The sequence below is a fragment of the Erpetoichthys calabaricus genome, chromosome 2 (assembly GCF_900747795.2).
Source record: "Erpetoichthys calabaricus chromosome 2, fErpCal1.3, whole genome shotgun sequence".
Taxonomy (NCBI): domain Eukaryota; kingdom Metazoa; phylum Chordata; class Cladistia; order Polypteriformes; family Polypteridae; genus Erpetoichthys; species Erpetoichthys calabaricus.
This window is the reverse complement of record NC_041395.2, coordinates 8,453,717-8,468,422: the sequence shown is the minus strand read 5'-3', so window position 1 is coordinate 8,468,422 and position 14,706 is coordinate 8,453,717. Positions and strand designations below refer to the sequence as shown.

Genomic DNA, 14,706 nt, shown 5'->3' with positions numbered 1-14,706 from the left:
CAAATGACAGGCTTCTGGCCTGCACAAGATGAGAAATATCTTAATGTTCACTGTGTAGTATGTGTGGGACACAGCCGAGTCCCTGTGTTGTGTTGTGTTGTGTGTAGTCAGTCTGCGGGTTGGATATAGTGGCCAATGTGCATGCTGCATAAGATGACAAATGGAATAAAAATGGAATTGTATCTGTGTGCAGCCATTCTCATCCACTGCAGAACAAATGATATCAGGATCTTATAATAGTAATAATAATTCTTTAATAATAATTCTTTGCATTTATATAGCGCTTTTCTCACTACTCAAAGCGCTCAGCAATTGCAGGTTAAGGACCTTGCTGAAGGGCCCAACAGAGCAGAGTCCCTATTGGCATTTACGGGATTCGAACCGGCAACCTTCCGATTGCCAGTGCAGATCCCTAGCCTCAGAGCCACCACTCCGCCTTGTAGCAGTAGGGGGCGCTAGAGCTCCCTTGAACCCTCAGGTACCACTCCAAACAGCGGGTAAAATTATAATTATTATTTATTTTATAATAACTATGTGCACAAAGCACCCTCCACTCCACACTACACATATAGGTACACTACAATAATCAATAATCACCAATCCTCCACTCCCAGACACTTCGCCACCCTACCTCCCAGCTCAGCTCAGCGTCTGGGCTTTCCCACAGTCCTTTTATATTCCCTGACCCGGAAGTGTTTCCCATCCTACAGTCCGTGTGATTTCTTATCACTTCCGGGTCAGATAAAAAGTCCTTCTCTTCAATCCGGAAACACGTCGTTCCTTCTGATCATATGATCATGATGTGTTTCCGGGTTATAGGGCACGTACAAGTCCTTGAGCCTCCCTGCAGTGTCCTCTGGTGGGCTCCACGGTGTCCAGCAGGGTTGGGAATTAAAACTCCATTGTCCATAATTCCCTGCTGGTCTTCGGGGCCATCTAGCAGCCTGGGGGTATTGGCCGGATTGAATAGCCGGCCATCTCCCACAATCTGCAAAAATGGTCAATTGACAAATGAATCCTAAAGAACAGTTCAAAATGTTTTTAGAATAACTAAAAATAAAAACGAGGAGGGATTTGGAATATAATTAACATATTTTAATTAACCTCATTACCCCATTGCCTTGGACTTCATAGACTTCAATCAAGTTAATTATTCTGTAAATTACGTGTAATGAAAAACACAGACGAGCAGAAAGGTTTGGGGCACCCGCAGTCAAACCCTGTATGACTGAGAAGTTATAAAAATGTTGAAGAAGGGCAACGGAGACGTCTTTATAGATGCGAGTCTCAAAGTGACTAAGTGCAGGCCAGGCAGGAAGGGGCGGGTCCAGGGGCGGGGCTGACACCCAAAGTGACGTCAGAGGTGGTTGGGCTGTCAATCACCCGGGCTGTAGAGGGAGAAAGAGATGAGATGTTAGGAAGCAGCGCCATGTTGGGGATCAGCGAGGGATTACATTTACATTTACAGACATCACCCCAAGGTGCATGTTTGTGACAAGCAATTATAGAAATTATCAAAACACAAGTCATTTGGCCCTCCTTTGATAAGTGTGTCTTAAAATACTTCAAATAACTGTCTTGTTGGTCTGACGCTTGTATCATTTTACTTGTTTTCCAGAAACAAAGCCAATTAACTGTGCAACACGTACCATAGTCCCGACTTCACCCAAGCCAAACACCGCTGCTCCAGTCACCACAGCTGATCCATGGACCACAACTGATACAGGTAAGATGTGCACCCGCACCTGTCAAATGGCCAGAAAAGAAAGCAAAGAAAGAGGTTGTGCAGCTCCTTGCACATTTTGGACATTGACGGCAGGTCAGATTGGTTCAGGAAGAAGACTTGAAACTGTAGCTTTGTGATTTCTGCCTTTCCAAAGTCACATGCCAAGTAATGTACTGTATATTGCGTTTGGGGCTTCTGTTTGTCCGTTCCTCTGGAGGTTCATGACACGATGACTGGAATTTCTGTTGTTAAAATGGAGGCTCCGTATGTCAGTCTAAATCTGTGATATTATGATTATTCCTGTTTCATTTGAGTTATTAATAAGGCGTTATGTTTTGACTGCGGTGGGGTTTGTTTCCTGCCTTGCGCCCTGTGTTGACTGGGATTGGCTCCAGCAGACCCCCGTGACCCTGTGTTAGGATATAGTGGGTTGGATAATGGATGGATGGATGTTTTGATTTTTACCATTTTTATCTTTTCCTCTCCCTTTCAATTTCGTGTAACCATTCATTTCAGTTTAGCTTTCATGTATGGTGGCTTTAAATTCAATTTATTATAAGCTTGAGGTGTAAATCGTCTAGACCCCACAAAGAACAATTAAAATATGTTGGACTTCCTAGCTGACTTTAACTTTTCATAAGGCGTATCAACTGGTCTCTGTGTAGACTTATCTATGCAGCCAATATTTATCAGATCCTTTTATAGAGAATATATATTGTGGACGCTAGGGGTCGCTGTTGCCCCGTGAAACCCACCAGACAGACGTCCAAGACACACTTGTAAAAAGCACCAAGAAGAATGTTAATATCTTTCTTCAAGTAAAGTGCACAAAGCACCACACTCGCCACAATTCTCTAATAATAATACAATAAACAATACAATAAATCAATCCTCCACTCCCAGCAGCTTAGTCACCCAACCTTTTAACTCCGGGTCTCCTTGCTGGATCTTCAGCAGTCCTTTAAATAGTCCATGACCTGGAAGTATTCCTCCTGGGTTAAACGCCACATCATCCGTTCTCAAGTATCCCGGAAGTACCGCGGGCTTCTGTCCTCGTGACTCCGAAGTACTTCCGGGTTATAGTAACAGTAGGAGTCCCCAGGTTCTTTGTGAGCTCCCCCTGGCGGCACCCATGGCACCCAACAGGGCTGAGGAAATGGACTCCATGTCCCAGGATGCTTTGAGGGAATCCGAGGAACCGTTGCCGTCCAGGGGAGCTGCCACCTAGCGTCCCGGGGGATGCAATGCCCTGAAAAGGCTGCCTTCCTCCATTCTTCTTTTCCAGGGGCGTCCCGACTGGACTGAACCGCTGGCCGTCCCTCACAATATATATATTTTATTTTGTAATGCCTTTGTTTTGTTTTTCTTCAGCTACAAAGAAAGAGAGCTATTTTGTATGTCTATTATTTTGTTCCGAGTTATTACTGGTTGCTATATGGGTAGTAAGCCCCAGTGAACACACATGTTATTGGTGACAGAAGTCATAATTTGAAAGCTTCTCACCTCTCTGTTTGAATTCTGAAAAGTAACTCCTAGTTTATAAAAACTCATTACAGACATCAACACTGCCTTTACAAATCCCATACCAAATAGCATATAACACAGATGTACTGCAGGCATTGCACGCTGCACTGCAAACATTAGCGCTGAGGTCTGCTATTATTATTCCAGCCCATCTCAGGAGTGTACCACAGCTAGTGTAGTAATAAAATGCATTTTTCATTCCAACAGGTGGCACATCACAAACATTTGTTTTAATACAACATTGCTACAAAAGTTGTGATTTGCCATCAACTGGAATGACAAATGCAATGTTCACATGCCTCTGTTATATGCCATTTGGTGTAAGATTCATAAAGGCAGTGTTAAATGTTTTTAATTTGCCATCAGCTGGAAAAACAAATGCAATGCATTTTATTACTACAAATGTTTGTGATGTGCCACATGCTGGAATGACAAATGCAATGTGCACATGCCTCTGTTATATGCCATTTTGTATGAGATTCGTAAAGGCAGTGTTAATGTTTTTGATGCGCCATCAGTTGGAAAAACAAATGCAATGCATTTTATTACTACAGATATTTGTGATTTGCCACATGCTGGAATGACAAATGCAATGTGCACATGCCTCTGTTATATGCCATTTGGTATGGGATTCGTAAAATCAGTGTTAATGTTTGTAATGCACCATCTGTGGAAATGACTGAGACATTGCAACCGGACAGAAACACAGACAGACACACAAACGCATATCTTTTTATTAAGATCGATGTTCGTATTGCCCTGCGGTGGGCTGGCACCCTGCCCAGGGTTTGTTTCCTGCCTTGCACCCTGTGTTGGCTGGGTTTGGCTCCAGCAGACCCCCATGACCCTGTAGTTAGGATATAGCGGGTTGGATAATGGATGGATGTTCTTATTGAAGAATGTATTTTACATTAATGTCTGGCCTCCACCCTGTTTACCCTCTTTGCCAATTTAAACTCTTGTCCTGGCACTTCCTTGAATTTCTCCTAATAGCTCAGACTCCACAATCCCGGAATGAAGTTTCTTGGCCTTCTCTGAACATTTTCTTTCTTTCTAGATTTTTGTCAAGTGAGGGGCAGGAGTGGTGACAATGACACCAGCTAGCTTGTCACTTTTTGATCAACTTCCATTACCCTTTGTGTGCATGTCATTTTCCACATGTGTGTGTGCTGTATGTTGCTTATGATAAAACGTTCCCACTGTGAAGCACATTGACCTGCAGCTCAGCCACCATCTTTCTCTTTTTATTGACTTTGTTTGATAGCAGTAACTCTTATCAAGTTACAACCTTTAGGAAACAGGCCTATCTTTCACTTAGAGAGGTGTCAGGCCTTTCATATCCATGTATTTAATATAAAATGTAAAATAATGATAATAAAACAAACATCTGCGGGGTTATCTTGATTTAACAGCTCACTGGCTTTAGAGGGAGAAAAGGAAACAAGAAATTGATAGAGTGGACCTGAGCTCTTCTGTCATCTACGTTAACTGCACATTCTGCCATGTGTCCTTGTAAGGATGACAATACCCAGCACTGCTTAACTTTAGGCTGGCCATGCCAGCAGGGTTGAAGGTCGGGCTTTGCCCACCTTTCCTGAAATGCAGGCAACTTAAATGGTTAGGTGAGACCCACACTTTGAGGGACAAGCCGAGATAAAGCTGCCAGCCTTGTGCTTTTATATTGCAATGCTGTATGGTGGACAACATTCCAAGCTGTGGCGTAGCAATGGATTGTGCAGATTGTGCAAAGCACAAGGACCTACGAGCTTGAGGGGCCGTATAGTGTTAAATAAAAAATTGAATAACTTTACTCACTAGCACAGTTCATTGCGTTAATAATTCACAGTTTTAGTTGCATGTTTTCACCATCACGAGGCCAGTCCAATCCACTCCAAGATGATGTTATGTATTCGGCAGGCCTACAGTGTACACAGATATAGACTTCAGGAGTTCGGTGGCACAGCACGGCCTAGTCCGCCTTACAGAAAAGTGTACATTCCCAAATCTGGCAACCTGTTGTGAAGGACATCACATGTAAATATACATTATTATCATAAACAATTCTTACTTTTCTACTTTGATTTGATGTCAACAGTTTATGAAATTCGAATTTATAAATGGTAAAATATATCAGAGGGTGGCATGGTGGTGCAGTGGTAGCGCTGCTGCCTCACACTTCGCTTCCCAGGTCCCCCCTGTGTGGAGTTTGCATGTTCTCCCCGTGTCTGCGTGGGTTTCCTCCCACAATCCAAAGACATGCAGGTTAGGTGCATTGTTGGTCCTAAATTATTCTTGGTGTGTGTGCCCTGTGGTGGGCTGGCGCCCTGCCCGGGGATTTGTCCCTGCCTTGCGCCCTGTGTTGGCTGGGATTGGCTCCAGCAGACCCCCGTGATCCAGTGTTAGGATATAGCGGGTTGGAAAATGACTGACTGACTAAATTATGGTAATTCTTTTGTGAAGTTTTGGCCCCCGTTAGTCGACAAATGGTGAATATTTGAACAATTTGATGCTTTTTATACCCTCGCCAGACGACACCATGTCGGCCAATAGCAGCGGATCCGGCAAATATTAGAACATTAGAACACTCTGGACGAGATCAGGCCATTCAGCCCAACAAAGCTCGCCAGTTCTGTCCACTTATTTCGTCCAAAAAAATATCAAGTCGAGTTTTGAAAGTCCCCAACGTCTTACTGTCTACCACACGACTTGGTCGCTTATTCCATGTGTCTCTGGTTCTTTGTGTAAAGAAAAACGTCCTACTTTTTGTGTGAAATTTCCCCTTCACAAGTTTCCAACTGTGTCCTCGTGTTCTTGATGAGCTCATTTTAAAGTCACCGTCTCGATCCACTGCACTAATTCCCTTCATCATTTTAAACACTTCAGTCAGGTCTCCTCTTCATCTCCTTAAGGCTCAGCTCTTTTAATCTTCACTCATAACTCATCCCCTGTAGCTCTGAATCAGCCTAGTCGCTCTTCTCTGGACCTTTTCTAGTGCTGCTATGTCCTTTTTGTAGCCTGGAGACCCAAACTGCACACAGGACTCCAGATAAGGCCTCACCAGTGTGTTATAAAGCTTGAGCAGAACCTTCTGTGACTTGTACTGCACACATCAAGGCGCTATATAACTTGACAGTCTGTTAGCATCTCGGCGGGGACATTCATGACTCTGGTGACTCTTCCTATGAAGTCAGTAGATGGATTGGGAGAGCATGGGGGTTCATGAGGTCACTGGAAAGGAGTGTGTGACGCAAAATGACAAAGGTCCAAGTCTTTAGAGTCCTGGTGCTTCCCGTTTGCAAGACATGGATGCTATCTAGTGACCTGAGATGAAGACTGGACTCCTTCATGTGTGTCTCTCTTCAGAGAATCCTTGGGTACCGCTGGTTTGATTTTGTTTTGCTCATGGAGTCCCAAATGAGGCACATGACCTGCATTGTGATGGAGCGTCAGTTATGGCACTATAGCCATGTGGCGCATTTCCCCGAGGGTGATCCGGCTCGTAGGATCCTCATTGTTGGGGACCCAAGTGGCTGGACCAGGCCAAGGGGTCACCCACATTACACCTAGCTGCAGCTCATTTCCGGAGGGTGAGACTGGACCACGTGTCTGCCTGGGGTGGTTGCCAACTGGGATCTCGAGGTGTTTCATCATGTGGTGGGTGCGGCAACATACTGTACCAGTGCATGCTTCCGACTTGACTTGACTTAGTATGTTTTTTTTGTTTTTTGACATTTTATCTACTATATAATAAAACACTAAGGTCTGTGTGTCCAGTCGCTTCAAGCAATCCGAATAGTCAGTTTGGCTTTGGTGTGATTGGTCAGTTTGGCTTTGGTGTGATTGGTCAGTTTGGCTTTGGTGTGATTGGTCAGTTTGGCTTTGGTGTGATTGGTCAGTTTGGCTTTGGTGATGCTGTAACGGCCGACCCCTTTTACCCAGCCGGCAGCTACACCTCCAAGACCAGTGGCCTGGATAATTTACTGAGAAATAATCTAACTATCAAGCCGTACTTCTTACCATTTGAACTTTTCCCCACAATCGACGGTGAAAAATATAAGCACACAAAAATGGGAAGTAAAACGGGTTATATGTATTAAGTAAAATGACATAGAAAAATAGAAACATAAATATATCCCTCCACCCCAGCAATAATAAGACACCACCAAATATATATATATACACAAAACAAAAACCCTCCCTTGTCCCTGTAACAAATAAACACACAACACGAATAACGACAATGAAAGACAAACTGAAAATGAATGAGTACGTGAGTCCGGTAAAAAAGAAAATGTCCTGAAAGCGGATGACTGAATTAGTGATAGAGTTGTTTGATTCTCCCCGGAAAAAAATGGAACAGCCTCACCGTGAATCCTCGTGTATGTGGTGGATGATTAAGTCCTACCCCGGGGTATCTCGTGGTGAGGTCCTTGAAATAAATCCATCCATCCATCCATCCATTGTCTCCCGCTTATCCGAGGTCGGGTCGCGGGGGCAGCAGCTTGAGCAGAGATGCCCAGACTTCCCTCTCCCCGGCCACTTCTTCTAGCTCTTCCTGGAGAATCCCAAGGCGTTCCCAGGCCAGTTGAGAGACATAGTCCCTCCAGCGTGTCCTGGGTCTTCCCCGGGGCCTCCTCCCGGTTGGACGTGCCCGGAACACCTCACCAGGGAGGCATCCAGGAGGCATCCTGATCAGATGCCCGAGCCACCTCATCTGACTCCTCTCGATGCGGAGGAGCAGCGGCTCTACTCTGAGCCCCTCCCGGATGACTGAGCTTCTCACCCTATCTTTAAGGGAAAGCCCAGACACCCTGCGGAGGAAACTCATTTCAGCCGCTTGTATTCGCGATCTCGTTCTTTCGGTCACTACCCATAGCTCATGACCATAGGTGAGGGTAGGAACATAGATCGACTGGTAAATTGAGAGCTTCGCCTTGCGGCTCAGCTCCTTTTTCACCACGACAGACCGATGCAACGCCCGCATTACTGCGGATGCCGCACCGATCCGCCTGTCGATCTCACGCTCCATTCTTCCCTCACTCGTGAACAAGACCCCGAGATACTTGAACTCCTCCGGCAGATGGAAAACAAACTGGATGGATAAGCGCAATATGGAAAACAGGTACAGGTTGCTCGTGGTCGTAATGTTGAAACAAAATCTCCTTCTCTCCTCCCTCCCTTTCCTTCTCCTCCTGCTGGCTTATATAGTCCTGTGACGGCTGGGATTGATTGATTGTAAACAGGTGTTTTTCCAGGTTTGTGGCTGTGGTCTCCTTCCATCATCCGTCCCCTTTCTCGGGGACGGCATAAACTGATGCACAAACAGTAAACGGGACAATGAAACGAGACGCACTCAGAACTGACATTTAAACACTATGTGGCCCCGCTACATTTCCCCCCCCCCCAACCTTGGACAAGGGAGGGCCGAAGTATGGCTTGAGATTGGCCACATGGATTGTGTCTATCTTGGAGTCAGTGCCGATACCCCTTTGAAACTGGAAATTAACGGGACCCGTTTGAGATATGATTTTGGCCGGACCTAACCATTTAGGCGCTAGCTTGGCGGAGAACCTTTTGCTGGCATCTGAGAGATGGTGAGCTCTAATCCAGACCAAATCACCCGGCTGAAAGTGCGTTTCCTTACGCCGGGCATTATATAACTTGGCATGTCTGGATGTCGAACTCACCAACCTCTGTTGGATTCTCCGCCGTAATTCCTCAATTTTGAATAAGTTATTGTAAGTGGTGGTTTCTGGATTAGGGGCTCTGGGAAGGAGTCGGTCAAGCGGGCCCTTTAGCTGTCTGCCCAGCGCAACCAAAGCAGGCGTCTCACCTGTGGCTTCGTGCACAGCGGTGTTCAGGGCAAACCGGAGCTTGGGGAGCCATTTATCCCAGTCCTGATGGCGTTCACCCACATAGGAGGCGATCATGTTCTTCAGGGTCCGGTTCACTCGCTCTGTCATGTTAGCCTGGGGATGGTAAGCTGTTGTCAGGTTTTTCTTCACTCCCCAGGCTGTATAAAGTTCATCTAATAGAGAGCTCGTGAACTGCGGACCCCGGTCTGAGACGATGTTCTTCGGCACCCCCCAGCGGGTGAAGATTTCGTTCTTCAGGGTGGAGCAGATCTTGTTAGTTTTTGCGTCCGTTAAGGCAAACAGCTCCACCCACTTTGAAAAATAATCAATCACCACCATCAGGACGGTCTTCCTCGAGCTGGTAACAGGAAAAGGCCCCATCAGGTCGACTCCCAAATTCTCCCCCGGTCCATCCGCGATTGTCAATTGCAGAAATCCTGCCGGTTTACCAGGTGGGTTTTTGAGCTGCTGGCAGGTGATGCACTTCTTCACGTGGTGGCAAACGTCTTTCCGGACAGACGGCCACCACGCAACCCCCAGGATCTTTAATAAAGTCTTTGTCCTTCCAAGGTGACCACCTAAAGGACTGTCATGATAGTAAATTAGGAAGTCTGGGATGAGCCCTTCCGGGACGACTAGTTGGTGTTGCAGACCCCCAAGGGAGGATGGAGTGGTCCTGTACAGAACCCCCTGGAGGTCCACGAAGTGTACCCGGTCGGTACGCTGCTGCTCCAGTCCCTCCCTTTGGCTCTGGCAGAACGGACTGGTGGCTTGTGCTTGAGCCAGGTCTTCAAGGCTTCTTGGCAGAGGGAGGATCATCTTCTTTGCCTCTGCCAAACACACCATCCCCAGTGGCTCTGACACCCTGGACAGAGCATCAGGCACAATATTGCCACAGCCCTTCCGATAGGTCACCTTGAAAGTGAAGTTCTGGAGGCGGAGTACCCACCTGGTTAGACGGGAGGAGGTCTTCGGGTGATTAAATACCCAGGTCAGAGCGTGATGGTCGGTGTACACTTCAAATTCAACCCCCTCCAGATAGTGTCTCCATTTCTCCACAGCCCACACGACAGCCAAACACTCTTTTTCAGCTGTCGAATAATTGAGCTCGGCGCCGTGCAAGGCTCGAGAGGCGTAAGCGATGACGTGTTCAGCCTGGTGGATTTTCTGAGTGAGCACGGCGCCAAGCCCCAGGTTGCTGGCATCTGTTTGTACCTGGAAAGTGAGCTGCAGATCTGGCTGGGCCAGAACGGGCGGCTCTTGAAGGTGGCTCTTTAGTTGCTCGACCGCGTCCTGGCACTCTGCTGTCCACTCCCACGGGACATCTTTTTTTCTTAGTTTGTTCAAGGGAGCCGCTATATCAGCCATCCGGGGAATGAACTTGTGATACCACCCCACTAACCCAAGGAAACGTTGCAAAGATTTCAAATCCGTGGGCGTGGGGTAGTCTCGGATGGCTAAGGTCTTCTGGGGGTCTACAGCGACCCCCTCAGATGAAAGAATGTGCCCGAGGAAGCGTATGTGGGGTTGAATGAAGGTACACTTCTTCGTGTTCAGTGTAAGGTGCGCTTGATGTAATCGTTGGAAGATGGTGTCCAGGTCCTGGAGATGTTGTTTAATAGAAGGGGAGTAAATAATGACGTCATCGATGTAAACAAAGCAGATCTTGCCTATCAACCCCCTCAGGACTTGCTCCATGAGCTGCTGGAAGGTAGCCCCAGCATTTTTAAGCCCAAAAGGCATGACTTTGAACTGGAACAAGCCTTCAGGGGTGATGACTGCCGTCTTCTTCTTACTCCCCTCGTCCATCGGCACCTGCCAATAGCCACTGCGGAGGTCTAGTGTGCTGAAAATTGCAGCTCCATGCAGCGACTCCAGAATCTCATGAACCAGGGGCATGGGATATGCGTCCAGGCTCGTCTTCCCTTTAACCCCCCTGTAGTCCACGCAGAAACGATAGGTGTCATCCGTCTTCTTCACGAGGACCACAGGGGACGCCCAGGAGGAGGAAGATGGTTCGATTATTCCCTCGGCGAGCATTTGATCAAGGTGTTCTTTAATTATGCCCTTTTTTAGTGGAGAAACGCGGTAGGCTCGGTGCCTTATTGGAACTTCATCCGAGGTGTGGATCACGTGGGTAACTCCACGGGCGACTCCTAATTTCTCAGTCCACACCTCGGCCCACTTCTTCAGCACCGGCCTCACCTCTTCGGGCTGTTCCTCCACAGGGGCTGCCGCCGAGGTGCTTGCGTCTCTCCACACTGCTGCATAGAAGCCAATGAATTCCGAGCCCAGATCTTCTTTTGATTTATGAATGAAGTCGCATACCCCTTCCCCTGGCACCGTATACCCCCTGGGACTGAGATGGATGGTCATCCTTATGGTGGTTAAAGAGTCAAGCCCAAGGAGTAACGGGACGGACAGGTGCCGGTCATCCAGGACATACGTATCCATCTCCCAGGTGGTGGAAAGTACACTGTACCTCAAGGGGACTTTGCCCAGGGCTCTGTGTTCACTCCCATCTGCCAATACAAATCGGACAGACGGGGCAGATGTTAAGTTGTCTGTCGGTCGGCTAATCTTCTTCTACATGCTTGAGCGGATTAAGGTGTGATGGCTCCCTGTATCCACCACTGCATCTACCTGCCACCCCCGCAGCTTCACTGGGACGATCAGGAGGGACGTACTCGCTTGCATGATGGCGAGATCGGCTTCCGACCGGCAAGGTTTGGCTCGCTGGGGTTTTAGGGGCTGGGTTTCTCGTGTACTGGCTTGTACCTTATTCCAGTACGTTTTTGAGTTTCCCCAATCCCGTTCCACTTGCGAGGCTACCTTCACCAGGTCTTCCACCGACCCCACAACCCCCCTGAGACCCCCAGCTAAGCGCGGGTTGCAGGCATTAAGAATGCGGCGGACCACCTCTTCTTCAGACATAGCCGGCCGCCACTTCAAACACAAAGCCCGATATTCATAGGCGAAGTCCCGGATGGATTGCGAAGGCAGTTGCACCATGGATCGCAGCTTGTCCTCCAGTTCGGATTCATAGTCTTCCGGAAGAAAAGCCGCGAGGAAAGATCGACGAAAGGATCCCCAGTCTTTAATGTTCTTCTTGGCCGTCAGCCACCAGCTCCGCACTGGCCCCGAGAGGGATGTCCCTATCACCCCTATAAGCTCTTCTGGGGTTAAAGGGTTAACAGCCAGATACGCCTCCCCTTCTTCCACAAAGTTGAGGACATCATCGATGTTATAAGGGGCCCCCAACTTGGGAAAGGAAAGGCGCACCCCAGGAACAGAGGGCCGATTGATGTATTCACCCCCCCCCCCCCCACGAGACCTGCACGGCGTTGAATGACAGGGTGACTGACGTAACGTCTGGAGACTCCTTCGGACCTCCCCCTGAAGAGTTTCTTGCCAGCGTTGATCCCGCCTCTGGAGGCACAACACGATTTCCCGCCCCAGGAGTTGAACTTGCTCATTGAGATATTCTTTTACTTCCTCCTGGGAGCTGCTGATGCGAGCCCGCAAGGCATCTTCGCGCCCGAGCGCACTTTCAGCAACCTCGCGGACTTTCTCATCCAGCCGGGTCAGTTGTTGCGCCAGATCTTCCCACGGAGGCGAGACATCCTCCAGGCATTCCTCCTCAGGTCCATGGTGATCTTCGAGGTACAGCGACTGCAACGAATCCACCACCTCCTGCACCGCTGAACACGCTCTGAGCGTGACGTGCCGCGCCCCGGCTACTCCATCATCACACCGCGGCGAAGCAATGGTGTCGTCCTGCTCGGCACGCACTATAGACATGTTAAATGGGGAAAATGTTTAAAGGCAGACAGCGATAGATATTTATTTAGATTCCTCGGAGAGGGCACCACTTTATGTAACGGCCGACCCCTTTTACCCAGCTGGCAGCTACACCTCCAAGACCAGTGGCCTGGATAATTTACTGAGAAATAATCTACTATCAAGCCGTACTTCTTACCATTTGAACTTTTCCCCACAATCGACGGTGAAAAATATAAGCACACAAAAACGGGAAGTAAAACGGGTTATATGTATTAAGTAAAATGACATAGAAAAATAGAAACATAAATATATCCCTCCACCCCAGCAATAATAAGACACCACCAAATATATATACACACACAACAAAAACCCTCCCTTGTCCCTGTAACAAATAAACACACAACACGAAAACAACAATGAAAGACAAACTGAAAATGAATGAGTACGTGAGTCCGGTAAAAAAGAAAATGTCCTGAAAGCGGATGACTGAATTAGTGATATTGAGTTGTTTGAATCTCCCCGGAAAAAAATGGAACAGCCTCACCGTGAATCCTCGTGTATGTGGTGGATGATTAAGTCCTACCCCGGGGTATCTCGTGGTGAGGTCCTTGAAATAAATCCGGCAGATGGAAAACAAACTGGATGGATAAGCGCAATATGGAAAACAGGTACAGGTTGCTCGTGGTCGTAATGTTGAAACAAAATCTCCTTCTCTCCTCCCTCCCTTTCCTTCTCCTCCTGATGGCTTATATAGTCCTGTGACGGCTGGGATTGATTGATTGTAAACAGGTGTTTTTCCAGGTTTGTGGCTGTGGTCTCCTTCCATCATCCGTCCCCTTTCTCGGGGACGGCATAAACTGATGCACAAACAGTAAACGGGACAATGAAACGAGACGCACTCAGAACTGACATTTAAACACTATGTGGCCCCGCTACAATGTGATGAAAGAGGAAGTATGGGTGTAAGACTCCTGAGAAGGAATAAAGGCTCACACTGAGAGAGTCGCCTTCAAAGTATAAAACTGGACAGGAGGTGACAAATGCACCATGAGAATAATGACAAAGAGAATGATGAGTCTGAGAAGCAGGGTTTACGGAAACACGCACAAGAGACGGAAGGCCGGTGAAGCGATTTTCACACATACGCTAATACTGAGGACTGGTGCTGAAGGTATGTGCAGGGCAAGAGAAAACAAACTTTTTTCTGTTATTCTATGACAGGTACTGTGGCTAGTTCCATCCAGATTTGCTGATATTTGGGTTCAAAGCCTGAGGTAGAGGCTATCTTGACAACCATAGCTAAAGGCCAAAAGCAAACATGGAAGGACTGGTGGTGGTCTCATAGGGTGCAATGACACTCCAGTCTCAAGTGAACATTAAATACATAAAAAGTTAAAGGACAATGTTTCCCATACAGACACAAGGAGGACATGCCAACAACCATGCAGATGGTGACTGAAAAACACATTTCTTAAGTGGCATTAATGCTGGCCTCCCTGCCAACCGTGCTGCATTTTTATTTCTTGGTGTTTATGTCCTTTTTTTTTTGTTTTTTAGGAGAACCTGAAATATTTAACACAGCTAGCGATAAAGAAGTCGAAGAAGATATTTCTACCACAGGTATCTCATTGCTAACTTCTGAGGATGAAGCCACTAGTACCCCAAGTATGCCGTCAAAGCTGCATGAGGGGAACACCGGGTCACGATCTTCAAACAATTCAAGACCCTACTATATAGGTTAGTTTTTATTTCTTTTATAAATTCATGATATACTCTCTATCTCTCTATCTATATAGATATATATATATATATACTGTA

The 14,706-nt window shown here is 47.2% G+C and overlaps 1 protein-coding gene across 2 annotated transcripts in view; it reads left to right on the top strand.

Annotated features, from left to right (window-relative positions):
* Positions 1–14,706, top strand: part of cd44b (CD44 molecule (Indian blood group) b) — a 152,596-nt gene that overhangs the window by 83,076 nt on the left and 54,814 nt on the right. For both annotated transcript variants that reach the window (XM_051923614.1, XM_051923615.1), the window contains exons 4-5: positions 1,619–1,726; positions 14,446–14,625. In XM_051923614.1, coding sequence (XP_051779574.1) covers positions 1,619–1,726; positions 14,446–14,625 — 288 coding nt within the window. The remainder of the gene's footprint in view (positions 1–1,618; positions 1,727–14,445; positions 14,626–14,706) is intronic.